Here is a 27,217-nt window from a genome sequence, read left to right on the forward strand (position 1 = left end):
GTTAGATTTTCAAAGCCGAGAATTCAGAGGTTGAGACAGCAGGTATGGAGTTTATGGCTGCACATCCCTTTCTTATTCTCTCCCTCTTCATTCTCTCTCTCCCTCTCTGCCACCTGGCAGGGTGGGATGGAGACAAAGCCAGCTCACAGCATTGTGTCCTGTCTTCCTGCTACACCTCAATAGCTCACAGTATGCCAAAATGTATGCCAGTATGGTTGTATGTGTGCCAGTGTGTCTGTGCATGTGTGTGAGTATGTGAGAGACAGAGACTGTGTGTGTGTGTGTGAGAGAGAGAGTAAGTGTGTGTTTTTTTATGTCAATGGCAGGTCAGGTATTGCGTGTCTCCTTGATTGACAGCTCCGGGGTCATCCATCAGACTCAGAGAGACAGGAGACCCGCCCCCTGATAAGATCCTGCAGGGCAGGAATGCACACAGTGACAGAGGAGGAAGGACAGTAGATACCCACACACACACACACACACTGTAAACAGTCAGTTTCTTGGCTTTTGTATCCAATCTCCTGATGAGAGCAGCTGAAGCTGCCAGCCAAGCAGGTAGGGGGGAGACAACCAGGCCTCCAGTATCCGGTCTGGAGCTTGAAGTCATGAGCTCTGCTGGTCGGCTACTGTGTTGCAACTTAGCCGGGCCAAAAGCCCTGGTATGCACTAGAAAGCCTAAATAAATTGCGATCGGCAGATTTTTTTAGATGTTGTTTTGGGCTTTAAAATTAGTTTATGATCAAGTTCGATCCCCACAGTGAATTATGTTAAAGTTCGCTACAAAATTTGATATTTAATTAAATAGCGATCCGTTCTAACTACTAGATATTTAATTAAATAGTGATCCATTCTAACTACTAGATATTTAATTAAATAGTGATCCATTCTAACTACTAGATATTTAATTAAATAGTGATCCGTTCTAACTACTAGATATTTAATTAAATAGTGATCCGTTCTAACTACTAGATATTTAATTAAATAGTGATCCATTCTAACTACTAGATATTTAATTAAATAGTGATCCATTCTAACTACTAGATATTTAATTAAATAGTGATCCATTCTAACTACTAGATATTTAATTAAATACTGACACGTTCTAACTACTAGATATTTAATTAAATAGTCATCCATTCTAACTACTAGATATTTAACTAAATAGTGATCCATTCTAACTACTAGATATTTAATTAAATAGTGATCTGTTCTAACTACTACATTTGTCTTCACACAGGACCACGTGCTGACACAGACCAATCACGGGCCGGCAGGCTATGAGGAGGCTCTCGCACACTCTCAGGCAGGATGAAAACAACTACATCGACCATGATCCTGTGCTAGTTACAGCCACTTTCACCATGATCCTTAGCGATTTTTTGGTGCCATTCAGCAATATGACATGCTTCAAACTGACTATGTACTAGTTTTAATTTGTAGGGGGCCAGGAGTCCCTACAAGAATAGTAAACAAACAAACAAACAAACATTTGACCAACTGAGGACATTTTGTTATTTTGTTTTGTAGTCAAATGCTATTCATAGGGGGTTTAGGGTTAAGGTTAGAATTAGAATTACGTTAAGGGTCAGGGTTATTAGCTAGGGTTAGGAGCTAGCGTTAGGTTTAGGTTAAGGTAAGAGTACGGTTAGGTTTAGGGAAAATAGGATTTGAATTGGACTGAATTGTGTGTCCCCACAAGGTGTGTGTGTGTGTGTGTGTGCATGTGTGTACGTGCATGTGTGCGTACATATGTGTGTGTGTGCACGTATGTGTTGGTGAGGAAGGATCTAATCCTGGTTTAGGTAGGCCTGACAGACAGACGTCTCACTCTCTCAGAGTAGTCATATACAGTATAATATCCAACCCTTACACAGATGTTCTGAAAGTGTTGAACTACACCACTCACTGTGTGTCACTGCAGAGGTGTTGACACACGTCTCCTTTGAGGAAAATCATAGTTCATCTGGTTAGGAACTCTGGTTTAGTTCACAAGAGCTGCAGGCAGGTAGTAGCAGAATAGAACAGGTATTACGGAATCAGATGAAGATTTAGGAGCTGTATTGTGTTACAATTTACAAGAATACCTTGACCACAGAGCAGTGATTGGGACAGCCTTGGGTTTACTACTCCACAATGGTTAACTCTGAAAAACATCTAATTTTCCCCAGGTCTAACGGGCACCCATAACTCCCTCTGATGTCCATCCTGCCCTCATGTATCGCTCCATCTATCCAGCACCAAGACAGCTGACACACTGGAACAGTCATGGGCACTTCCGACTCAAGAGAAAGACAGAATCTCAACCCTGCCACAGCGGGTGAATGCAAACATTTACCAGGACTGTGCCTCAAAACCAAATATTTACCTGGCCCACCACTCCACCTTGGACTAAAACAGCCTTTATGACCAGGTCCACCTCTACAAGGCAGCAGTGCCCACCTTTGCTAGGACCCTGAAGGACATCACCCTCAACCGCAGCCCCAGCACCTCATACAGGAGCAATAGAGAAATGGACACCATGCCCAGACCAGTGAGACACCCTCCCAGAAATGCAGCCCCCCCCCGGAGGACCTGCACCAAGAGGATCCACACCAAGAGGACCTACACCCACACCACATCACACACAGCCACATCCTCAGGGTAGGGTTCGAGGGGACTTTTATGGTAGGTACACCTACAGCTCATCCCTTGGCAGTAGTGCTGTATATTACTTTATCACTGACATCAATACAGAGTCTCGCAGAACGTTCACAGTCAGCCCACTGACACCCTTATCAGATCACAGCAAAATCACAGTCTACTTGAACAGAGCAATACTAAAATCTTTAGGCATCAAAGCCAAGGGAACTGCATAATATTAAGAAATGTTATAGATGGAACAAAAATAGTGTAGAAATCTACCAAAAACAATTAGGCAACAACAAATTCAATCCCTTCAAGACAACTTCCTGGACAAAACGTTTCACTATAATAGTGAGGTGTCTTAGAATCAACTACTAAAGACTTCCACAACCCACTGGATTGTCCAATTACATTGAATGTACAGGACACAATACAAACCCTCCAACACAAAAAGGCCTGTCGTGTTGATGGTATCCTCAATGAAATGATAAAATATATAGACGACAAACTCCAATTTTCTACACTTAAACTCTTTAACATCATCCTCAGCTCTGGCATCTTCCCCAATATTTGGAACCAAGGACAAATGTGATCTTAATAACTACCGTGGGATATGTGTCAACAGCAACCTTGGGAAAATCCTATGCATTATCATTAACAGCAGACTACAACAATACAAAAGCTAAGTCTTCTCATGCTTTGTTGATTTCAAAAAAGCTTTTGACTAAATTTGGCCTGAGAGTCTGCTATAAAAATGTATGGAAAGCGGTGTTGGGGAAAAAACTTGCAACATTATAATATACATGTACACAAACAACCAGTGTGTGGTTGAAATGTGCAAAAATACACACATTTCTTTCCACAGGGCCGTGGGGTGAGACAGGGATGCAGCTTGAGAACCACCCTCTTCAACATATATATCCACAAATTGGCGAGGGCACTAGCACAGTCTGAAGCAGCAGGCCTCACCCTACTATAATCTGAAGTCAATGATCAGGTGCTTCTGTGCCCAACCAAGGAGGAACTACAGCAGCTTCTGCACAGCATCTGTCAGACCTGGGCCCTAACAGTAAATCTCAGCAAGACAAAAATAATGGTGTTCCAAAAAAGGTCCAGTTGCCAGGACCACAAATATAAATTCCATCTAGGACACCATTGCCCTAGAGCACACAAAAAACAATACATACCACAGCCTAAACATCACAGCCACAGGTAACTTCCACAAAGATATGAACAATCTGAGAGACAAGGCAAGAAGGGCCTTCACCTACAGAGATATGAACCTGGACGAGTCCCGTAAGCACATATGAAACTAAGCGTATGTTGCACTCCATTTGAATGTAAACTTTTTTTAGAAATCAAAATATGTTTTTTTGGAAGAAATGCCTTCTGGAACATGTGAACTTACATGTGTCTTAATAACAAACTTGCATTCCATCTGTAAATACGAATACAATTGTTAAATTACGAGCCTAGTTGGTTTAGCCACAGAAAAAGCCAGGAACCTTCCCGCTAGCCATGATTGGCTGAGAAAATGGATGGGCTGGAAATGCCGAGAGATGAGTTTGGATTGGTCTGCCATGTAGCTCGCTTCTGTTTATAACATGAGCTGGTCAGTATGTGTAGGTAATCCTTTGTAATGCAGCTTTTTTTTTTTAAGATATCAAGTACTGTAGTAGAACTGCAAAAGTGTTGTTCTCCACTTTCTGGAGGACCGAGTTTTGAAAACAGTGGAATGCCCAGTGGAATTACAATATGATAGCTAAGGAGATGGAGAAAATTCAGGCGTTTGATTGCAAATATTAAGAGGGAGTTGAAAAGAGAACACACAGAAGGCTATTCAGATTACATCTTCAAACTAAGGGCAACCATGGTATCTGTGACAGAGAGGGAGGATGTATACAGGTAAAATAGTCTAGCTAGCAACATTTTCAGATATTACACATTTCTATTTTGTCAGAAAGTCATTTTCATTTCAAGTTCAAACGCGCTGTTAGCTATCTGGCTAACCTTAGCTGGCTGTCTCGTTAGTTAATGTTATGTGTATGTTCTGTGTAGTAATATTATTCGTATCTCAGAGCAATTTGCATTGTTAGGACCATGCCTCAGGACTACCTGGCATGATGACTCCTTGCTGTCCCCAGTCCACCTGGCTGTACTGCTGCTCCAGTTTCAACTGTTCTGCCTGTGGCTATGGAACCCTGACCTGTTCACCGGACGTGCTACCTGTCCCAGACCTGCTGTTTTCAACTCTCTAGAGACAGCAGGAGCGGTAGAGATACTCTCAATGATCGGCTATGAAAAGCCAACTGACATTTACTCCTGAGGTGCTAACTTGTTGCACCCTCGACAACTACTGTGATTATTATTATTTGACCATGCTGGTAATTTATGAACATTTGAACATCTTGGCCATGTTCTGTTATAATCTCCACCCGGCACAGCCAGAAGAGAACTGACCACCCCTCATAGCCTGGTTCCTCTCTAGGTTTCTTCCTAGGTTTTGGCCTTTCTAGGGAGTTTTTTTCTAGCCACCGTGCTTCTACACCTGGATTACTTGCTGTTTGGGGTTTTAGGATGGGTTTCTGTACAGCACTTTGATATATCAGCTGATGTAAGAAGGGCTATATAAATACATTTGATTTGAAATTTAATTTAGTTATAGCTTAATGTTAGCTAGATAACACTGAACCTTATTGGTTAGCTACCTGCAGATTCGTGCAGGATAGTAACATTATGAGTTGGGATTATGTTTCATTGTTTAGCTAGCTACTTGTCTAAACAAAAGACTCTACTATGCAAGTAACCATTTCAATAGAATTTTCATGATGTCACTGCGACAACTGTCGATAGACGTAGCTGGCAAATTTGCTCTGTCTATCTACTCCGATTGCAGACCACTCTCGTCTGAGTGTGCCAGAGCGCAGAATAACTGACCAATTTACGAACTCCGAACACCCGTTGAATATGGGCGGTGTCAGTAAACGTTGGCAAAAAATAGTAATTCAATTGTTGCCAGCAGCACAGTTACAGTCACCACCGCTCTGGATGACATAAAAACAGCCTAACTACCTCTGATAGGACAATTAAAATGGCCACAGTGAGGTGTTCTCATTTGTGTCTGGAAGTAGCTAGCAAGCTAGCCAACGTTAGCCAGTTAGCTTGGGTGCTTGACTGCCGTTGTTAGGACAGAACGCTTGGATCAACTCTACTCTCGGCCAGAGCATCCAGTGTGCGCTCTGAACACTCGGAGAGCGAAACGCTTTGAACTTACCAACAATCTGACAACTCTCTGAGTTTATGAACGCACAGAGCGCACTCTGGCACTCCAGATTGAATTTACAAACTAATTCAAGGGCCATTTTCTCAAAAGTGAGGTTACAAGCGTATCAACTTTCAAAGCAGAATTACTTTCCCTTTGTTCCTCAACTGTAGTGTATGATATAACATTTTCTAGCTCCGAGTCTCTACTTTTATCCAATGTAAAAAACAAATGTTGCTTCATAAGACCGAATCGAGCCGGTCGATCACATATGTGAGTCCCCTCTGTTCACAAACACACCCCACAGAGCAACACAATTAGACCCAACCAAATCATGAGAAAACAAAAAGATAATTACTTGACACATTGGAAAGAAATAACAAAAAAACAAAGCAAACTAGAACGCTATTTGGCCATAAACAGAGAGTACACAGTGGCAGAATACCTGACCACTGTGACTGACCAAAAATGAAGGAAAGCTGTGACTATGTACAGACTCAGTGAGCATAGTCTTGCTATTGAGAGAGGCCACCATAGGCAGACCTGGCTCTTAAGAGAAGACACGCTATTGTGCACACTGCCCACAAAATGAGGTGGAACCTGAGGTGCACTTCCTGCCAAATGTATGACCACATTAGAGACACCTATTTCCCAAAGATTACACAGACCCACAAAGAATTCCAAAACACATTTTTGATAAACTCCCATATGTATTGGGTGAAATACCACCATTGTCACGTTCCTGACCGGTTTTCTGTTATTTTGTATGTGTTTGACGGTCAGGGCGTGAGTTTGGGTGGGTAGTCTATGTTATGTGTTTCTATGTTTGTTAAAGGGTGACCTGATATGGTTCTCAATTAGAGGCAGGTGGTTTTCATTTCTTCTGATTGAGAGCCATATTAAGGTAGGTGTTTTCACATTGATTGTTGTGGGTGGTTGTCTCCTGTGTCTGTGTTTGTCGCGCCATACGGGACTGTTTCGGTTTGTTTGTCAGTTCGTTCTTTTGTGTAGTCATTTTTCCTGTTCGTGAGTTCTTCGTTTTATGTAAGTTCGCATGTCCAGGTCTGTCTACTCCGTTTTGTTATTTTGTTAGTTATTCAAGTTAGTTCGTTTTTTGTCTTGTTAAATAAATTCATTATGTCCTATTCCAACGCTGCATTTTGGTCGAATCCTTGCTCCTCCTCTTCGGATGAAGAGGAGGAGGAAATCCGTTACAACCATCACAGAAGTGAGATTTGTGACCTGTTGCTACAAAAAAAGGGAACTAGTGAAGAACAAACACCATTGTAAATAAAAGCCATATTTATTTATTTTCCCTATTGTATTTGAACTATTTCGAGAGAGAGAAAGAGTGAGAGACGGGTTATAGAAACCAACACAGAAGTACACACACAACTATGTAAAGAGCTGGATTAGCATTTTATCTGGATTTGCATTTGTGTAAAAAAAAGAATATGTAAATTACAAAGATGACAGAAATTTAAGGGCACCTTTACTGCGAATGTTGCTTTTTCACTCCCTCCTCTCGTTCTCCCACCCCCTAACTCTATACATCTATCTCATCCCCATATCTCTCTCTCTTTCTCCTCTCTCACTAGACAGGTGATGATCATGTATTCAGGATTCTCCCACATAGAGAGAAGCATGCACACACACACACACACACACACACACACACACACACACACACACACACACACACACACACACACACACACACACACACACACACACACAGAGCTGAGTACCTGGACAAGTCCCACATCTGCTTATAATTATGACAGACGTGATGAGATGTCTACTGCAATTACACACTCAGTACGGCTATCTGCACCCACAATCTCTCTCCAGCCTGCTTTCTTTCTCTCTGTCCCGCTTTAACTCCATCTCACTCTCCATTTCTCTTCCACACATGCACAAATACACACAACCAAATGCCGAATGCTCTGTTGGGTGCTCTGAAGGTAGATAGGAGTGAATTACAGCGATAATATCTCTCTGACATCTCTCTCACACTTGGACACATCTTACAAATTCACATCTCTCTCTCCTACAGTGCATTCAGAAAGTACTTTTTCCATATTTTGGTGTATAGGCCAGTGACTCCACAGGAGTAAAAATGTGCTTAACAAGTTAGATAATAATTTGCATGGACTCACTCTGTGTGCAATAATAGCGCTTAACATGATTTTTGAATGACTACCCCATCTCTGTATCCCACACATACAATTATCTGTAAGGTCCTCAGTCGAGCAGTGAATTTCAAACACAGATTCAACCACAAAGACCAGGGAGGTTTTCCAAAGCCTCGCAAAGAAGGGCACCTATTGGTAGATGGGAAAAAAACACACTGAATATGCCTTTGAGCTTGGTGAAGTTATTAATTACACTTTGGATGGTGTATCAATACACCCAGTTACAACAAAAGGTATTGGCTTCCTTCCTAACTAAGTTGCTGGAGAGGAAGGAAACCACTCAGGGATTTCACCATGAGGCCAACGGTGACTTTAAAACTGTTACGGAGTTTAATGGCTATGATAGGATAAAACTGAAGACGAAACATTGCAGTTGCTCCACAATAATAACCTAAACGACAGAGTGAAAAGAAGGAAGCCTGTACAGAATAAAAATATTCCAAAACATGCATCCTGTTTGCAATAAGGCACTAAAGTAAAACTGCAAAGACATTTACTTCATGTCCTGAATTCAGAGCGTTATGTTTGTGGAAAATCCAACAACACGTCACCGAGTACCACGCTTCATATTTTCACAGATGGTGGTGGCTGCATCATGTTATGGGTATGTTTGTTATCAGCAATTACTAAGGAGGTTTTTTTATATAAAAAGTAACTGAATAGAGGCAAAAGCCAAGAGGAAAACCTGGTTCAGTCTGCTTTCCAACAGACACTGGGATATGAATTCGCCTTTCAGCATGACAATAACCTAAAACACAAAGCAAATCTACACTGGAGTTGCTTACCAAAAATACAGTGAATGTTCCTGAGTGTCCGAGTTACAGTTTTGACTTAAATCTACTTGAAAATCTATGGCAAGACCTGAAAATGGTTGTCTAGCAATGATCAACAACCAACTTGACAGAGCTGGAAGAATTGTGAATTTTGTGTAGATAGTTGACAAAAAAATACAATCACATCTATCTTAATCCCACTTTTTAACACAACATGTGGAAAAAGTCAAGGGTTGTAAATACTTTCTGAAGGCACTGTACACACACACAGATACCACCCACAAATACACCCACAAAATTACCACCCACACACAGATACCACTCACATACACACATACAGTTGAAGTCGGAAGTTTACATACACTTAGGTTGGAGACATTAAAACTCATTTTTTCAACCACTCCACAAATTTCTTGTTAACAAACTATAGTTTTGGCAAGTCGGTTAGGACATCTACTTTGTGCATGACACAAGTCATTTTTCCAACAATTGTTTACAGACAGATTATTTCACTGTATCACAATTCCAGTGGGTCAGAAGTTTACATACACTAAGTTGACTGTGCCTTTAAACAGCTTGGAAAATTCCAGAAAATGATGTCATGGCTTTAGAAGCTTCTGATAGGCTAATTGACATCATTTGAGTCAATTGGAGGTGTACCTGTGGATGTATTTCAAGGCCTACCTTCAAACTCAGTGCCTCTTTGCTTGACATCATGGGAAAAAGAAAAAAAGAAATCACCTAAGCCCGCAGAATTTTTTTTGTAGGCCTCCACAAGTTTGGTTCATCCTTGGGAGAAATTTCCAAATGCCTGAAGGTATCTGTACAAAGAATAGTGCGCAAGTATAAACACCATGGGACCACGCAGCCGTCATACTGCTCAGGAAGGAGACGCCTTCTGTCTCCTAGAGAGGAACGTACTTTGGTGCGAAAAGTGCAAATCAATCCCAGAACAGCAGCAAAGGACCTTGTGAAGATGCTGGAGGAAACAGGTACAAAAGTATCTATATCCACAGTAAAACGAGTCCTATATCGACATATCCTGAAAGGCCCCTCAGCAAGGAAGAAGCCACTGTTCCAAAACTGCCATAAAAAGCCAGACTACGGTTTGCAACTGCACATGGGGACAAAGATCATACTTTTTGGAGAAATGTCCTCTGGTCTGATGAAACAAAAATAGAACTGTTTGGCCATAATGACCATCGTTAAGTTTGGAGGAAAAAGGGGGAGGCTTGCAAGCCGAAAAACACCATCCCGACCGTGAAGCACAGGGGTGGCAGCAGCATGTTGTGGGGGTGTTTTGCTGCAGGAGGGACTGGTGCACGTCAAAAAATAGATGGCATCATGAGGACTGAAAATTATGTGGATATATTGAAGCAACATCTCAAGACATCAGTCAAGAAGTTAAAGCTTGGTCGCAAATGGGTCTTCCAAATGGACAATGACCCCCAAGCATACTTCCAAAGTTGTGGCAAAATGGCTTAAGGACAACAAAGTCAAGGTATTGGAGTGGCCATCACAAAGCCCTGACCTAAATCCCATAGAACATTTGTGTGCAGATCTGAAAAAGCGTGTGCGAGCAAGGAGGCCTACAAACCTGACTCAGTTACACCAGCTCTGTCAGGAGAAATGGGCCAAAATTCACCCAATTAATTGTGGGAAGTTTGTTGAAGGCCAACCGAAACGTTTGACCTAAGTTAAACAATTTAAAGGCAATGCTATCAAATACTAACTGAGTGTATGTAAACTTCTGACCCACTGGGAATGTGATGAAAGAAATAAAAGCTGAAATAAATTATTCTCTCTACTATTATTCTGACATTTCACATTCTTAAAATAAAGTGGTGATCCTAACTGACCTAAGACAGGGAATCTTTACTGGGATTAAATGTCAGGAATTGTGAAAAACTGAGTTTAAATGTATTTGGCTAAGGTGTATGTAAACTTCTGACAACTGTATACCATACACACACAGATACCACCCACATACACACAGATACCACCCACACATACGCACAGATGTTGTTTTTCTATTTCACCTTTATTTAACCAGGTAGGCCAGTTGAGAACAAGTTCTCATTTACAACTGCGACCTGGCCAAGATAAAGCAAAGCAGTGCGACACAAACACAGAGTTACACATAGAATAAACAAATGTACAGTCAATAACACAATAGAAAAAAAATCTATATACAGTGTGTGCAAATGAGGTAAGATTAGGGAGGTAAGGCAATAAATAGGCTGTAGTGGCGAAGCAATTACAATTGATCAATTAACACTAGAGTGATAGATGTGCAGAAGATGAATATGCAAGTAGAGATACTGGGGTGCAAAGGAGAAAAAAAAGGACAATATGGGGATGAGGTAGTTGGATGGGCTATTTACAGATTGGCTAAGTACAGGTGCAATGATCTGTGAGCTGCTCTGACAGCTGATGCTTAAAGTTAGTGAGGGAGATATGGGTCTCCAGCTTCAGTGATTTTTGCAATTTGTTCCAGTCATTTGCAGAATAGAACTGGAAGGAAAGGCGGCCAAAGGTGGAATTGGCTTTGGGGGTGACCAGTGAAATATACCTGCTGGAGCACGTGCTACGGGTGGGTGCTGCTATGGTGACCAGTTAGCTGAGATAAGGCGGGGCTTTACCTAGCAAAGACTTATAGATACAGGTCGTAGTGGTGGGTAGTATATGGGGCTTTGGTGACAAAACGGATAGGACTGTGATAGACTGCATCCAATTTGCTGAGTAGAGCGTTGGAGGCTATTTTGTAAATGACGTTGCCGAAGTCAAGGATCAGTAGGATAGTCAGTTTTACGAGGGTATGTTTGGCAGCATGAGTGAAGGAGTCTTTGCTGCGAAATAGGAAGCCGATTCTAGATTTAATTTTGGATTGGAGATGCTTGATGTGAGTCTGGAAGGAGCCTAACCAGACACTTAGGTATTTGTAGTTGTCCACATATTCTAAGTCAGAACCGTCCAGAGTAGTGATGCTGGACGTGCGGGCAGCGATCGGTTGAAGAGCATGCATTTAGTTTTACTTGCATTTAAGAGCAGTTGGAGGCCACGGAAGGAGAGTTGTATAGCACTGAAGCTCATCTGGAGGTTACTTAGCACAGTGTCCAAAGAAGGGCCAGAAGTATACAGAACTGTGTCGTCTGCGTAGAGGTGGATCAGAGAATCACCAGCAGCAAGAGCGACATCATTGAAATATACAGAGAAAAGAATCGGCCCGAGAATTGTAACCCTGTGGCACCCCTATAGAGACTGCCAGAGGTCCGGACAACAGGCCCTCCGATTTGACACACTGAACTCTGTCTGAGAAGTAGTTGGTGAACCAGGCGAGGCAATCATTTGAGAAACCAAGGTTGTTGAGTCTGCGAATAAGAATGTGGTGATTGACAGAGTCGAAAGCCTTGGCCAGGTCGATGAATACAGCTGCACAGTATTGTCTTTAATCAATGGCGGTTATGATATCATTTAGGACCTTGAGCGTGGCTGAGGTGCACTCATGACCAGCTCGGAAACCAGATTGCATAGTGGAGAAGGTACGGTGGTATTCGAAACTGTTGGTGATCTGTTTGTTAACTTGGCTTTTGACAACCTTAGAAAGACAGGGTAGGATAGATATAGGTCTGTAACAGTTTGGATCGAGTGTCTCCCCCTTTGAAGAGGGGGATGACCGCGGCAGCTTTCCAATCTTTGGGGATCTCAGACGATATGAAAGAGAGGTTGAACAGGCTAGTAATAGGGGTTGCAACATTTGCGGCGGATAATTTTTGAAAAAGGGTCCAGATTGTCTAGCCCAGCTGATTTGTAGGGGTCCAGATTGTGCAACTTTCAGAACATCAGAACACCAGAAATGGGGGAGGCTTGGGCAAGTTGCTGAGGGGGGTGCAGGGCATTTGACCGGGTTAGGGGTAGCCAGGTGGAAAGCATGGCTAGCCGTAGAAAAATGCTTTTTGAAATTCTCAATTATAGTGGATTTATCGGTGGTGACAGTGTTTCCTAGCCTCAGTGCAGTGGGCAGCTGGGAGGAGGTGCTCTTATTCTCCATGGACTTTACTGTGTCCAGGAACTTTTTGGAGTTTGTGCTACAGGATTTACATTTATTTAAAAAAAAAGCTAGCCTTTGCTTTCCCAACTGCCTGTGTATATTGGTTCTCAACTTCCCTGAAAAGTTGCATATCGCAGAGGCTTTTCGATACTAATGCGGTACGCCACAGGATGTTTTTGTGCTGGTCAAGGGCAGTCAGGTCTGGAGTGAAGCAAGGGCTATATCTGTTCCTGGTTCAAATTTTTTGAATGGGTTATGCTTATTTAAGATTTACATTTACATTTAAGTCATTTAGCAGACGCTCTTATCCAGAGCGACTTACAAATTGGTGCATTCACCTTATGATATCCAGTGGAACAACCACTTTACAATAGTGCATCTAAATCTTTTAAGGGGGGGGGGGGGTTAGAAGGATTACTTTATCCTATCCTAGGTATTCCTTAAAGAGGTGGGGTTTCAGGTGTCTCCGGAAGGTGGTGATTGACTCCGCTGGTGAGGAAAGCACTTTTAAAGAATAACCAGGCATACTCTACTGACTGAATGAGGTCAATATCCTTCCAAGATACCCAGGCCAGGTCGATTAGAAAGGCCTGCTCGCTGAAGTGTTTTGGGAGCGTTTGACAGTGATGAGGGGTGGTCGTTTGACCGCAGACCCATTACGGACACAGGCAATGAGGCAGTGATCGCTGAGATCCTGGTTGAAGACAGCAGAGGTGTATTTTTTTTAATTTATTTATTTATTTATTTTTTTAGGGGTGGATCAGCTTAATATTGCGGAAAGAATGTTGCTTCCAATGTAATTGTCTGCATCATTTCCAATCCCCCATATTTTTTGGGGTAAATATATATATCCATACACGTATGCATACATATACACATATATACATACACATACCTATATAGACATACATACTTTTTTAAAGAGTATACCTTTATTATTATTCCCCGCAAACCCTACCACCGATCCCCCAATTGGAGTAAACTGATAAACATTTCTGTTTTTACCTTCAATTTATACATCTTATACACATTTTACAGACACAGTCTACTTTATAATAGTTCTCTCTTGTTTGTTCTTAGTCCTTCCTCTATTTCTGTTGTCCATCCAGTTTGATTTCCACTTGTAACTGTGCTATTTCACAAAGGCTCCGCACCTATACACATTTCACAGATCCCGTATGCCCTACATTGTTTATCTTGTTATTAGTCCCACCCTTCAGCTCCACTCAACCCTTCCCATCTATCTTCCAACATCATCCATTTCGGATTTTTATTTGCCATATATTTTTCAACTGTGCTGTGATGCTTCACAAAAGATTTGAATCTTCAGAGGTGTATTTTATAGGGCAGGTTGGTCAGGATGATATCTATGAGGGTGCCCCGTGTTTACGGATTTGGGGTTGTACCTGGTAGGTTCATTGATCATTTGTGTGAGATTGAGGGCATCTAGCTTAGAATGTAGGACGGCCGGGGTGTTAAGCATGTCCCAGTTTAGGTCACCTAACAGTACGAGCTCTGAAGATAGATGGGGGGGCAATCAATTCACATATGGCTTCCAGGGCACAGCAGGTGGCTGAAGGTGGTCTATAACAAACGGCAGCGGTGAGAGACTTGTTTCTGGAAAGGTGGATTTTTAGTAGAAGCTCGAAGTTTTTGGGCACAGACCTGGATAGCATGACAGAACTCTGCAGGCTAACTCCACCCCTTTGGCAGTTCTATCTTGTCGGGAAATGTTATAGTTAGGAATGGAAATCTCAGGATTTTTTGGTGGCCTTGCTAAGCCAGGATTCAGACACGGCTAGGACATTTGGGCTGGCAGAGTGTTACAGCAGTGAATAAAACAAACTTAGGGAGGAGGCTTCTAATGTTAACATGCATGAAACTAAGGCTTTTACGGTTACATTCAACAAATGAGAACACCTGGGGAATGGGAGTGGAGCTAGGCGCTGCAGGGCCTGGATTAACCTCTACATCACCAGAGGAACAGAGGAGGAGTAGGATAAGGGTACGGCTAAAGGCCATAAGAACTGATCGTCTAGTGTGTTTGGAACAGAGAGTGAAAGGAGCAGGTTTCTGGGAGCAGAAGAATAGATTCAAGGCATAATGTACAGACAAGGGTATGGTTGGATGTGAATACAGTGGAGGTAAACCTAGGCATTGAGTGACGAAAGAGGTTTTGTCTCTAGAGACACCATTTAAACCAGGTGAGGTTACCGCATGTGTGGAACAAAAGGGCTAGCTAAGGCATATTGAGCAGGGCTGGAGGCTCTACAGTGAAATAAGACAATAATCACTAACCAAAACAGCAATGGACAAGGCATACTGACATTAGGGACTGGCATGCGTAGCCGAGTGATCATAGGGACCAGTGAGTAGCTAGGCGAAAAGACACAGAGATTCAGACAGCTAGCGGGCCGGGGCTAGCGGGCTAGCAGAAGGGCCCTAGGGGGACGTCGCAACGGAAGAGTCTGTTGTAGCCCCCTCGGACGATTACGTTGGCAGACCAGTCGTGATGGATTGGCAGGGCTCCATGTAGGCAGTAAAAGGAGTCCAGGCCAATTAGCAAAATAGGTATTGTAGCCCAAGAAGTTGGCTGATGGACCTCTTCAGCTAACAGTCCGATATGCTCAAGACAGCTAGCGGGCCGTGGCTAGCGGATGGGCCTTCAGGGGACGTCGCGACGGAGGGGCCTATTGAAACCCCCTAGGGCGGATTACATCGGTTAACCAGTCGTGATGTATCGGCGGGGCTCCGTGTCGGCAGTAAAAGGGGTCCAGGCCAATTAGCAAAATAGGTATTGTAGCCCAAGGAGTGGCTGATGGACCTCTTCAGCTAGCCGGGAGATAGGCCTAGCACGAGGCTAGTTCCCGGCTAACTTGTGCTTTCTTCGGGACAGAGACGTTAGCCAGGAGTAGCCACTCGGATAGCAGCTAGCTAGCTGCGCTGATCCAGGCGAAAAGGTTCAGAGCTTGCGGTAGGAATCCGGAGATATGGAGATTTGGTGGAGAAAAAGCAGTCCGGTATGCTCTGGGTTGAATCGCGCTGTGCAGACTGGCAGGAGTTTACCGGGCTAAGGTTAGCTGATGACCGCTAGCAGTGGCTAACTGACTACTAGCTAGTAGCTAGTTAGCTGGCTAGCTTCTGTTGGGGGTTCCGGTTTGTGTTAATAGACAGTCCCGCAGGCATCGGCTGTGTAGCCGAGTGATCATAGGGTCCAATGAGCAGCACTTGATGAAACAGGGAACAGTTCGGTAATCGATTACTACGTTGAGCGAGCGCGAGACACGGCATTCAGGGAGCAAGCAGGCCGGGGCTAGCAGATGGATCATCACCAAACATCCACGACGCAGAGGCCAGTTGAGAGCACATCGGCCTAGTTACGTCAGCAGACCAGCAGACCAGTCGTGATGGACTGGCGGGGCTCCGTGCCGACAAAGGGTCCAGGCCAATTGGCAAGAGAAGTGTTGTAGTCGGTGTACTTCGTTTGCTAGCCGGGAGATGAGCCTAGCTTGGGGCTAATTGGTGCATGATTCTGGACAAGGGCGTTAGCCACAATAGCTCCTCGGTAGCAACTAGCTAGCTGCGAAGATCCGGTGTAATGGTCCAGAGCTTGCGGCAGGAATCCGGTGATGTAGTGGAAAAAGCAGTCCCATATGCTCAGAGCTGGTATCGCGCTGTGCAGACTGGCAGGTATTATCCGGGCTATCCAGGCTAAAGCGGCAGGAGTCCGAGCTAAAGGTAAGACCGCTAGCAGAGGCTAACAATGACTAAATAGCTAGTAACTAATTAGCTGGCTAGCCTCTGATGGAGGTTCCAGTTATAAGGTTTTAAAAAAATTGCTGATCCGTACCGCATTGGGTGAGGCGGGTTGCAGGAATGTATATTTATTTCGAAAATGGAAAAAAGAGATTGAAATGTATACAAACAACTCTGAAAAAGAATATTTACATGGGACGAAAACAAACACGTCTTACTACTGCGCCATCTTGGATTCTTGCCACCCACATACACACACACACACACAGATACCACCCACATACTGTACACACAGATACCACTCACATACTGTACACACAGATGTAACCCACATACCAACACAGATACCACTCACATAACACAGATTATCAGCAGCAGATGAGCAGCCACAGCGGAACAAAGTCCCTCTAAAAAGTAGGCGACAAAACTCAAATAAAACTAACAAAATGCAGAGATCCTCTTTTATTCCTGAGTGTGGCTGTCCCATTTAAACCCCCTCTGTTGTCTCTATGCTCCTCCTCTGTCTGGCCCTCGCTTCCTCTCTTTTGATGTCTTCATCAACCTCCAGCATGACCCTGCTCTTTTTTAAATGTATTTTAAAAACAATTGGATATATTTTTTCATTAGGGGGTAGATCAGCTTTAATATAGCAGATAGACTGTAGCTTCCATCAATGTAGTGGTCTGTATTACTCCAATTCCCCATATATTTTTTGGGCAAATTATATATATATATATATATATATATATATATATATATATATATATATATATATATATATATATATATATATATATATATATATATATATATATACACACACATACATACACACACACACACACACACACACACACACACACACACACACACACACACACATAAACAGTGTACAACAAGCTTTCTCTACCCTTAACCTTGTTCTGAACACCTCCAAAACAAAGGTCATGTGGTTAAGTAAGAAGAATGCCCCTCTCCCCACCAGTGTGATTACGACCTCTGAGGGTTTAGAGCTTGAGGTAGTCACCTCATACAAGTACTTAGGAGTATGGCTAGAGGTACACTGTCCTTCTCTCAGCACATATCAAAACTGCAGGCTAAAGTTAAATCTAGACTTGGTTTCCTCTATCGTAATCACTCCTCTTTCACCCCAGCTGCCAAACTAACCCTGATTCAGATGACCATCCTACCCATGCTAGATTACGGAGACGTAATTTATAGATCGGCAGGTAAGGGTGCTCTCGAGCGGCTCGATGTTCTTTACCATTTGGCCATCAGATTTGCCACCAATGCTCCTTATAGGACACATCACTGCACTCTATACTCTTCTGTAAACTGGTCAACGCTGTATACCCGTCGCAAGGCCCACTGGTTGATGCTTATTTATAAAACCCTCTTAGGCCTCACTCCCCCCTATCTGAGATATCTACTGCAGTCCTAATTCTCCACATACAACACCCGTTCTGCCAGTCACATTCTGTTAAAGGTCCCCAAAGCACACACATCCCTGGGTCTCTCCTCTTTTCAGTTCGCTGCAGCTAGCGACTGGAACGAGCTGCAACAAACACTCAAACTGGACATTTTTATCTCAATCTCTTCATTCAAAGACTCCATCATGGACACTCTTACTGACTGTTGTGGCTGCTTTGTATGATGTATTGTTGTCTCTACCTTCTTGATCTTTGTGCTGTGGACTTTGCCCAATAATGTTTATACCATGTTTTTGTGCTGCTACCATGTTGTTTTCTACCATGTTGTTGGCATGTTGTGTTGCTACCATGCTGTGTTGTCATGTGTTGCTGCCTTGTTATGTTGTTGTCTTAGGTATCTCTTTATGAAGTGTTGTGTCTCTCTTGTTGTGATGTGTGTTTTGTCCTATATTTATATTGTATTTTTTTTCAATCCCAGGCCGCCGTCCCCGCAGGAGGCCTTTTGGCAGGCCGTCATTGTAAATAATAATTTGTTCTTAACTGACTTGCCTAGTTAAATAAAAAATAAAATACAAATACAAATATATGTCAACGGTGAAGAGGAGCTCCGGGACGCTAGCCTTCTGGGCAGAGTTGCAAAGAACAAGCCATATCTCAGACTGGCCAATAAAAAGAAAAGATTAAGATCGGCAAAAGAACACAGACACTGGACAGTGGAACTCTGCCTAGAAGGCCAGCATCCTGGAGATGCCTCTTCACTGTTGACGTTGAGACTGGTGTTTTGGGGGTATTATTCAATGAAGCTGCCAGTTGAGGACTTGTGAGGCGTCTGTTTCTCAAACTAGACACTCTAATGTACTTTTCCTCTTGCTCCGTTGTGCACCGGGGCCTCCCACTCCTCTTTCTATTCTGGTTAGGGCCAGTTTGCGCTGTCCTGTGAAGGGATTAGTACACAGCGTTGTACGAGATCTTCAGTTTCTTGGCAGTTTCTCGCATGGAATAGCCTTCATTTCTCAGAACAAGAATAGACTGACTAGTTTCAGAAGAAAGCTATTTGTTTCTGGCCATTATGAGCCTGTAATCGAACCCACAAATGCTGATGCTCCAGACACTCAACTAGTCTAAAGAAGGCCAGTTTTACTGCTTCTTTAATCAGAACAACAATTTTCAGCTGTGCTAACATAATTGCAAAAGGGTTTTCTAATTCAAATAGCCTTTTAAAATGATAAACTTGGATTAGCTAACACAATGTGCCATTGAAACACAGGAGTGATAGTTGCTGATAATGGGCCTCTGTACGCTTATGTAGATATTCTGTTAGAAATCAGCCATTTCCAGCTACAATAGTAATTTACAACATTAACAATATCTACAGTGCATTTCTGATCAATTTGATGTTATTTTAGTGGACAAAAAATGTGCTTTCATTTAAAAACAAGGAGATTTCTAAGTGACCCCAAACTTTTGAACGGTAGTATATACAGTATATACGTTTTACGGACACAGTATGTTTTACATTAGTTATCTTGTTGTATGGACAGTACCAAAACAAATTATCTAATGATTCTGTCTCTTTGCAGCAAAATCTGCAGAGATGGATAGGCTTTATCCCCCATTTATACTGTATAACATTCTATTGGTTGCAAGAATTTTGTATAATAATTTACATTGAAAACTTCTAAGTTTTGAATCCGGCATAGTTTTGAGTATCAGTTCATACATAAACCATGGAATCGGTACGTCGGAAATCTCTTCCCAACTATTTTGCAATCTATATGGCACAGCTGTCCATTTTTTGGTCCTTAAATGAAACTGGTATACTTTTTGATTTATCACAATTTTCTTTAACCAATTATAGTCTTTAATGCCGACAGACTAGTTCCCTACTTCAATTTTTTGCGGCAATGTTGCAATTTTGGGTATAGCAGACATGACCCTGCTCTTAATGGGGGGGGGGGGGGGGGATTAGTATGTGAATGGGGAAGGAGTTGTATCAGGAGGCCATTGGTGGCATAAGGCGTCACTGACAGCCCAGCCTCCCAATTGTTGCTGTGTCGGAGCGTTAGAGGGGTTGCAGGGGAGGTACACAGGTGGGGGATAAAAATTAGGGGAGGGCGGTAACCCTGAACCTCTTCCATGTTCACCCCCCCCCCCCCCCCCCCCCCCCCGTGCACAATTGGGAGGCTGGGCTGTCATTAATGACTTAATCCACCAATGGCCTTCTCATAGAACTCCTCCCTCATTCACAAAGTAATCCCCTCCTTCTCTCCTCCCGCCCACATTGAAGATTAATGCCTCCCCCCTTCCCACTATCCAACTTGTATCCATCCAATGGCAGGCGAGGCTGTGAGAGAGGGCCACCTTTTGATTTCTTCCACAGGGGAGGGGGGGGGGGTATTCTTTCTTCATAGCTCTCTATAGAGCTATAAAGTATTCTTCTCATTCACTGCCTCGTTCTTTCCCTGTTTCTCTATGTCCCTGTTGGTCACTAGTCCACTAATTCAGTGGTTCCTAAACTTTTTTGGTTACTGTACCACCAAATGAATTTTGCTCTGCCTGGAGTACCCCTGAAGTACCCCCTCATGTGCATTAGGCCTATGGCATGTGCATTAGGCCTATGGCCTCATGAGTTTTCTCTAGTGGGGCGGCAGGTAGCCTAGTGGTTAGAGTGTTGGGCTAGTAACCGAAAGGTTGCAAGATAGAATCCCTGAGCTGACAAGGTAAAAATCTGCCGTTCTGCCCCTGAACAAGGCAGTTAACCTACAGTTCCTAGGCCGTCATTGAAAATAAGAATTTGTTCATAACTGACCTGCCTAGTTAAATAAAGGTTAAAAAAATAAATTTTAAAAAGGACCCTCTGTGGATAGGCCAAGTACCCCCAGGTGTCCTAGTAGCTCTGGTTGAGTACCACTGCGCTAAGTGACATGATGGAAATGCTAAGATGTAATATTCAGTCCAGTAGGTCATTAAGTCTGACAGTACTTTGGCACCACTAGAGTACTCTAGTCCCGAGTGGGCTGTCTTGATTTAATAGAGCGGGGAGAAAGGATATACTGTTAAAAATAGCCGGTCCTTAACTTCAGATCAAAGCTGACCAAAGTCAAGGGTTTAGTTCAATCTTGTTAAAGAAAATTGCTTTCAGATGTCATTAACTCTACTATGGAGAAAGAGAGAGAGGTATGAATGGAGAGAGAGAGGCACAGAGAGGAAGAGAGTGGGAGAGAGAGAACCTGGTGTCTGTCACATACAGAACAATTTGACAGGTACCCCTTTCTCTACTATCAGACACACACACACACACACCCTCCGCTGGGTCCGCAGGCCTCTAAATGTTATAGCTGCCATCATTATGGCCATCATAAATAAGGTTGTCAGAATAGTCACACAGCTGTATATCACTCCCTACTGAAGCATTGAGCCGTGTGTTTAATAGAGAGAGAAATGGCGTGCTATAAAACTGTCTTCAGAACGTCTGTTCCCGACAGTCTCTCCTATTTCCATGTCTCTTCCAGAGCTCAGAGCCGATGACTTAACTTTAGCTCAGTCAACTAAGTGCATACGCTCAGAGTTCGATACAATTTCAAATAAAATGTGGTAATTAAATTGAAATATATGTAAATCAAATGCCTTACCCTGACAGGCTCCACCTTTCTCCTCGTATCCCGGGTTACAGACACACCCACCAATGGGAACCAGCCATTCCCCATCTGCGCCACAATACATCTTAGGCTCCTCCCTTTCCTCTGATTGGTTCACACACGACCCCCTGACCTCCACTAATGAGGAAGTGTCAGCTCCAGTGTTAGTATCTGGGAAGGTTGCCAGGTTACGGATGCTGAGGGGGCAGGTCTTGTAGAAAACACGAACGGAGATCAGAGCGATGCAGGCGCCAACATCCTGGAACGCCAGGTAGAAACCCTTCCGGGTTGTGACCTTTACATTACGCACCTCCGTGTTTAGCTTCATGATGCGATCCCCGATGTCCACCTGATCATAACAATAATAATATCATTAATAATTATCAATAGCCATTGCAACACAATGTTACCTCATGGTAATTTGTACACTGAAAAAACAACATCAAACCAACATACCATCAGATCTGAAACTTTGACAGAGAGAGTAATAACGAAGCAAGAGTCCTAACCTGAGTGAAGCTCTCGTCGGCTGCCACTGTGTCGATCTTGAGGAAGTTGCTCTCTCTGATGTAGTGCTCTCTGTCATTGTTAGACTCAAAGTAGTAGAGGTTGAAGGTCTCCTTGCAGGTGCCAGTGACTCCAGGCAGGCTGTTACAGTCCCGGAGGGTGAACTTGATCTCGACATAGATGCGCTGCGCACCAGACCGAGGGATCCAGTCAGTTCTAAGCCAGTTGCTCTGGCTGGGTTCCATCACGTTACACACCTGGTACGTTCTGATGGGGATGTTCTTCTCATCCATGATGCTCACCTCCTCCCACTGGCAACACACACACAAACATTCCGATTATTAGACCCCTTTTTTCCCCCAATTTCGTAGTACCCAATTGGTAGTTACAGTTTTGTCTCATCGCTGCACCTCCCGTACGGACTCGGGAGAGTTGAAGGTCGAGAGCCATGCGTCCTCTGAAACACAACCCAGCCAAGCCGCACTGCTTCTTGACACACTGCTCACTTAACCCAAAAGCCAGCCACACCAATGTGTCAGAGGAAACACCTTACAACTGGTGACCGTGTCAGCGTGCATTGCGTCCGGCCCACCAAAGTAGTCACTAGAGCGCGATGGGACAAGGACATCCCTGCCGACCAAACCCTCCCTTAACCCAGACGACGCTGGGCCAATTGTGCAACGTCCCATGGGTCTCCTGGTTGCGGCCGGCTGCGACAGAGCCTGGACTCGAACCAGGATCTCCAGTGGCACAGCTAACAACTGTGATGCAGTGCCTTAGACCACTGCGCCACTCGGGAGGCCCCAACATCATTTAGAATCATTAATCAGCTTCAGTGACTACAAAACCTTCCATGCTTTTATCTTGGATAGTTTATCAAGGATGTTGTATGGAGCTGTATGGTGAACTCTTCTAACTATGTGTAATTGGCATCTTATTACCATGTAATAATAATAATAATGTGTCTTCACCCTGCTGGTGAGAGCTTTAGATGTAGCAAGCCAGAGAGTGTATAGAGGTGTTCAATAGGATCTGATCAAAAAGCTGTAAACTGGCCCCGACTGTGATGTGAAGGCGGGAGTGTGAGTGTGTGTCTGTGTGTGTGTGGAGGGGTAGGGGTAGGAGGGGGGGGGGGGGGTTCTGGCAATCAAAGGGCTCAGTGCATGGGGACCAGGACCTTGTCAATCAAGCAGTTCAGTAAAATAAAATGAACCAAGGGAGACTGGAAAGGAGTCTGGAGAGAAGTCAAGTTCACCAATAACTTAAACCAACAAAGAGGATTTAAAGGGAGAGTGAGAGAGAAAAAAAGAGAGAGAAAGAGAATGTTAGAGAGAGAGAGTTGGAGGGTGCAGTAGAATGCAGTCCATCTTCACATTGTCACTGAAGTAGTCATTGTTAGATTACAGGCAACATCCGCATCGAGCTAAAGGCTAGAGCTGCCGCTTTCAAGGAGCGGGAGACTAATCCAGACGCTTACAAGAAATCCCGCTATATCCTCAGACGAACCATCAAACAAGCAAAGCGTCAATACAGGATTAAGATTGAATCCTACTACACCGGCTCCGACACTTGTGGGATGTGGCAGGGCTTGAAAACTATTACGGACTACAAAGGGAAACCCAGCCGCGAGCCTTCCAGATGAGCTAAATGCCTTTGATGCTCGCTGCGAGGCAAGCAACACTGAAGCATGCACGAGAGCACCAGCTGTTCTGGATGACTGTGTGATAATGCTCTCGGTAGCCGATGTGAACAAACAGGTCAACATTCACAAAGCCGCTGGGCCATACGGATTACCAGGACGTGTACTCTAAGCATGTGCGGACCATCTGTCAAGTGTCTTCACTGACATTTTCAACCTCTCCCTGACCTAGTCTGTAATACATACATGTTTCAAGCAGACCACCATAGTCCCTGTGCCCAAGAAAGTGAAGGTAATCTGCCTAAATTATTACCGCCCCGTGGCACTCACGTCAGTAGCCAAGAAGTGCTTTGAAAGGCTGGTCATGGCTCACATCAACAGCATCCTCCCTGACACCCTAGACTTACTCTATTTTGCATTCAGCCACAACAGATCCACAGATGACGCAATCTCAATCGCACTCCACATTGCCCTTCCTCCCGCTGCAACTGGATCCTGGACTTCCTGATGGGCCGCCCCCAGGTGGTAAGAGTAGGCAACAACATGTCTGCCATGCTGATCCTTAACACTGGGGCCCCACATGGGTGTGTACTTAGTCCACTCCTGTATTCCCTGTTCACCTACGACTGCATGGCCAAACACGACTCCAACACCATCATTAAGTTTGCTGATGACACAACAGTGATCACCGACAATGATTAAACGGCCTATTTCGAGGAGGTCAGAGAACTGGCAGTGTGGTGCCAGGACAACAACCTCTCCCTCAATGTGAGCAAGACAAAGGAGCTGATCATGGACTACAGGAAAAGGCGGGCCGAACAGGCCCCCATTAACATTGCCGGGGCTGTAGTGGATCGGGTTGAGAGTTTCATGTTCCTTGGTGTCCACATCACCGACGAACTATCATGGTCCAAACACACCAAGACAGTCGTGAAGAGGGCACGACAAAACCTTTTCCCCCTCAGGAGACTGAAAAGATTTGGCATGGGTCCCCAGATCCTCCAAAGGTTCTACAGCTGCACCATCGAGAGCATCCTGACTGGTTGCATTACCGCCTGGTATGGCAACTGCTCTGCATCTGACAGTAAGGCGCTACAGAGGGTAGTGCGAACGAGGACCTATATAATAGGTGGTGTCAGAGGAAAGCCCATAAAATTGTTAGACTCCAGTCACCCAAGTTATAGACTGTTTTCTCTGCTATCGCACGGCAAGTGGTACCGGAGCGCCAAGTCTCGGACCAAAAGGCTTCTCAACAGCTTCTACCCCCCAAGCCATTAGACAGCTTACAATTCATAAAAATCGCCACCGAACAATTTACATTGACCCCCCCCCCCCCTCTTGTACACTGCTGCTACTCGCTGTTTGTTTGTTACCTATGCATAGTCACTTTGCCCCCACCTACATGTACAGATTACCTCAACTAGCCTGTACCCCTGCACAATGACTCAGTACCGGTGCCCTCTGTATATAGCCTCGTTATTGTTATTCTTATTGTGTTACTCTATATTATTACTTTTTATTTTAGCCTACTTGGTAAATATTTTCTTCTTCTTGAACTGCACTGTTGGTTAAGGGCTTGTAAGTAAGCATTTCACGGTAAAGTCTACACTTGTTGTATTCGGCGCATGTGGCAAATAAAGTGATTTGATTTGAAGTAGGTTAGTCTTCACTCACCCCTCCTTCTGTGGGATTGGCTGCCCATTTCAGCTCCCCGGGAACTGTCCTTGTGTCCAGTAATGTCACTGAAACACACAGTTACAGAGATAAGGAAAGTGATTTCCTATTCCCAGTCTCAATACATGGAAATTAGTCAATTTTCTGCTACTCTTGGGCTCAATAAGAGCCCATACATTTTCATACAGCATTAATTGCAATAAGATAAATCATAAGAGCATAAGACAAAATGCATAAAAATACTATCTTAAATTTACTGGAACGAATGTAGATGTTGGGCTACACGTTGAACATATCTTGTAGCTAGTAACTCATGACCCTGGGTTAGGATAGAAAAAAACGTAAAACGTAGGCAGTAGGGTAGGCCTAGGTCACAAAACGCTGATGAAAACCGTACTGTCTGACGTTTCATTTGTGCCCCTGTTCAAACTACTATAGGCTGAAAAAGCTACGGCCTGCATGAAATTGAAATTGAGCAAAAACAAAACTGTAAGACTGAACCTGATAAAGAAAAATAGTGGTAAGGCTAAATCATTTTTGAGATGATAATTTTAGGTTTGTTATACAATTGTTGGATTAAAGTAAAATTAAAGAGGAAAAACGGCGCTTTCCAGTCAGCAGCAGGTTGGACAGATAAGGGACATTCTTCATTGAATATCTATCGGAGCCTATCCAACAGAACGCAGGTTGGTACTTGCTGAACCAACCGATGTGCAAACTACTCCAAATATGTAAACACGTTAAAATGTTATTATTACCAAATAACAAGATCTATCAATTTCCAGTAGTCGAAAAGAAGGGACCGAAACGGACCCTCAATGAAGACACGGCAAGTAGCCTAACCAAATACTGCGGATAACCGTAACGCTACCCTCCCTAAATCCCCCCAAAAGACTCAAAAAACACTCCACTCCTTACCTTCGTTCGGTGGATATAGTCGAGCGGTTGAAACAACTGCAAACATCCATATAAACGCACAAGTCGTTCTGCAGAAACTCGCAGCCATTTGCGCTGTATGGAAGTGTCTCAGTTTAGCTCCGCTCACGGACTGTAGTTGCTTCGTCCCAGTGGGAGAATGAATGAGTGTGTGGGAATTACAGCCTACTCCGCGCGAGGCGAACGCTGGTGGCACAGTGCGGTCTCACGCTCCTCTGACGCATGTTGTAGGTCTCTTCTATTCTGTGCTCTCTTGCTGGCACAGCAGGCCATTTTATGTTTGTTTTTGTAACTTGTGAATTGTATGTTATGTTTGTGTAGACTATGTTGTAATGTTTTAATATTTTTACTGTTTTACTGATGTTTCTAACAAGTCACAATAGTGTGACAACATCATGACTAGACTGCCTACCCGAGAAAGCGGTCATGACTTCAGCTGCGTCAATTATTCATGATGAGCCAATATGCCGTGATCATTTCTATAACAGTCGAGTTTATCAGGAAAATTATTAATTATGTGACAAATAATAACGTTATTTGTTTGGGACTGAATTGGACAAATGTTGCATAGAAAAGTGCTTAGAGCTTAAAACAAAAGTAGCCAACCATTCATAACCAACTACAAAATAGTTTAATATAGATGGATTTGTGTACTGTTGGCTATTGATATTCGTTATTGAACACATCAAATAGTAAGACTTATTTATACCTCTTGTTTCTTGCTGAACACGATG

General features: G+C 43.6%; 1 protein-coding gene across 2 annotated transcripts in view; it reads right to left on the minus strand.

The window, feature by feature from the left end:
* Positions 1–26,595, minus strand: part of LOC120055638 (ephrin type-A receptor 4-like) — a 66,080-nt gene extending 39,485 nt beyond the window's left edge. For both annotated transcript variants that reach the window (XM_039003529.1, XM_039003528.1), the window contains exons 1-4: positions 26,466–26,595; positions 25,548–25,615; positions 22,237–22,545; positions 21,722–22,076 (exon numbers count right to left, since the gene is read on the minus strand). In XM_039003529.1, coding sequence (XP_038859457.1) covers positions 21,722–22,076; positions 22,237–22,545; positions 25,548–25,615; positions 26,466–26,553 — 820 coding nt within the window. In that variant the 5' untranslated portion in view covers positions 26,554–26,595. The remainder of the gene's footprint in view (positions 1–21,721; positions 22,077–22,236; positions 22,546–25,547; positions 25,616–26,465) is intronic.
* Positions 26,596–27,217: the final 622 nt, after the last annotated feature.

The sequence above is a fragment of the Salvelinus namaycush genome, chromosome 11 (assembly GCF_016432855.1).
Source record: "Salvelinus namaycush isolate Seneca chromosome 11, SaNama_1.0, whole genome shotgun sequence".
NCBI classification, from domain to species: domain Eukaryota; kingdom Metazoa; phylum Chordata; class Actinopteri; order Salmoniformes; family Salmonidae; genus Salvelinus; species Salvelinus namaycush.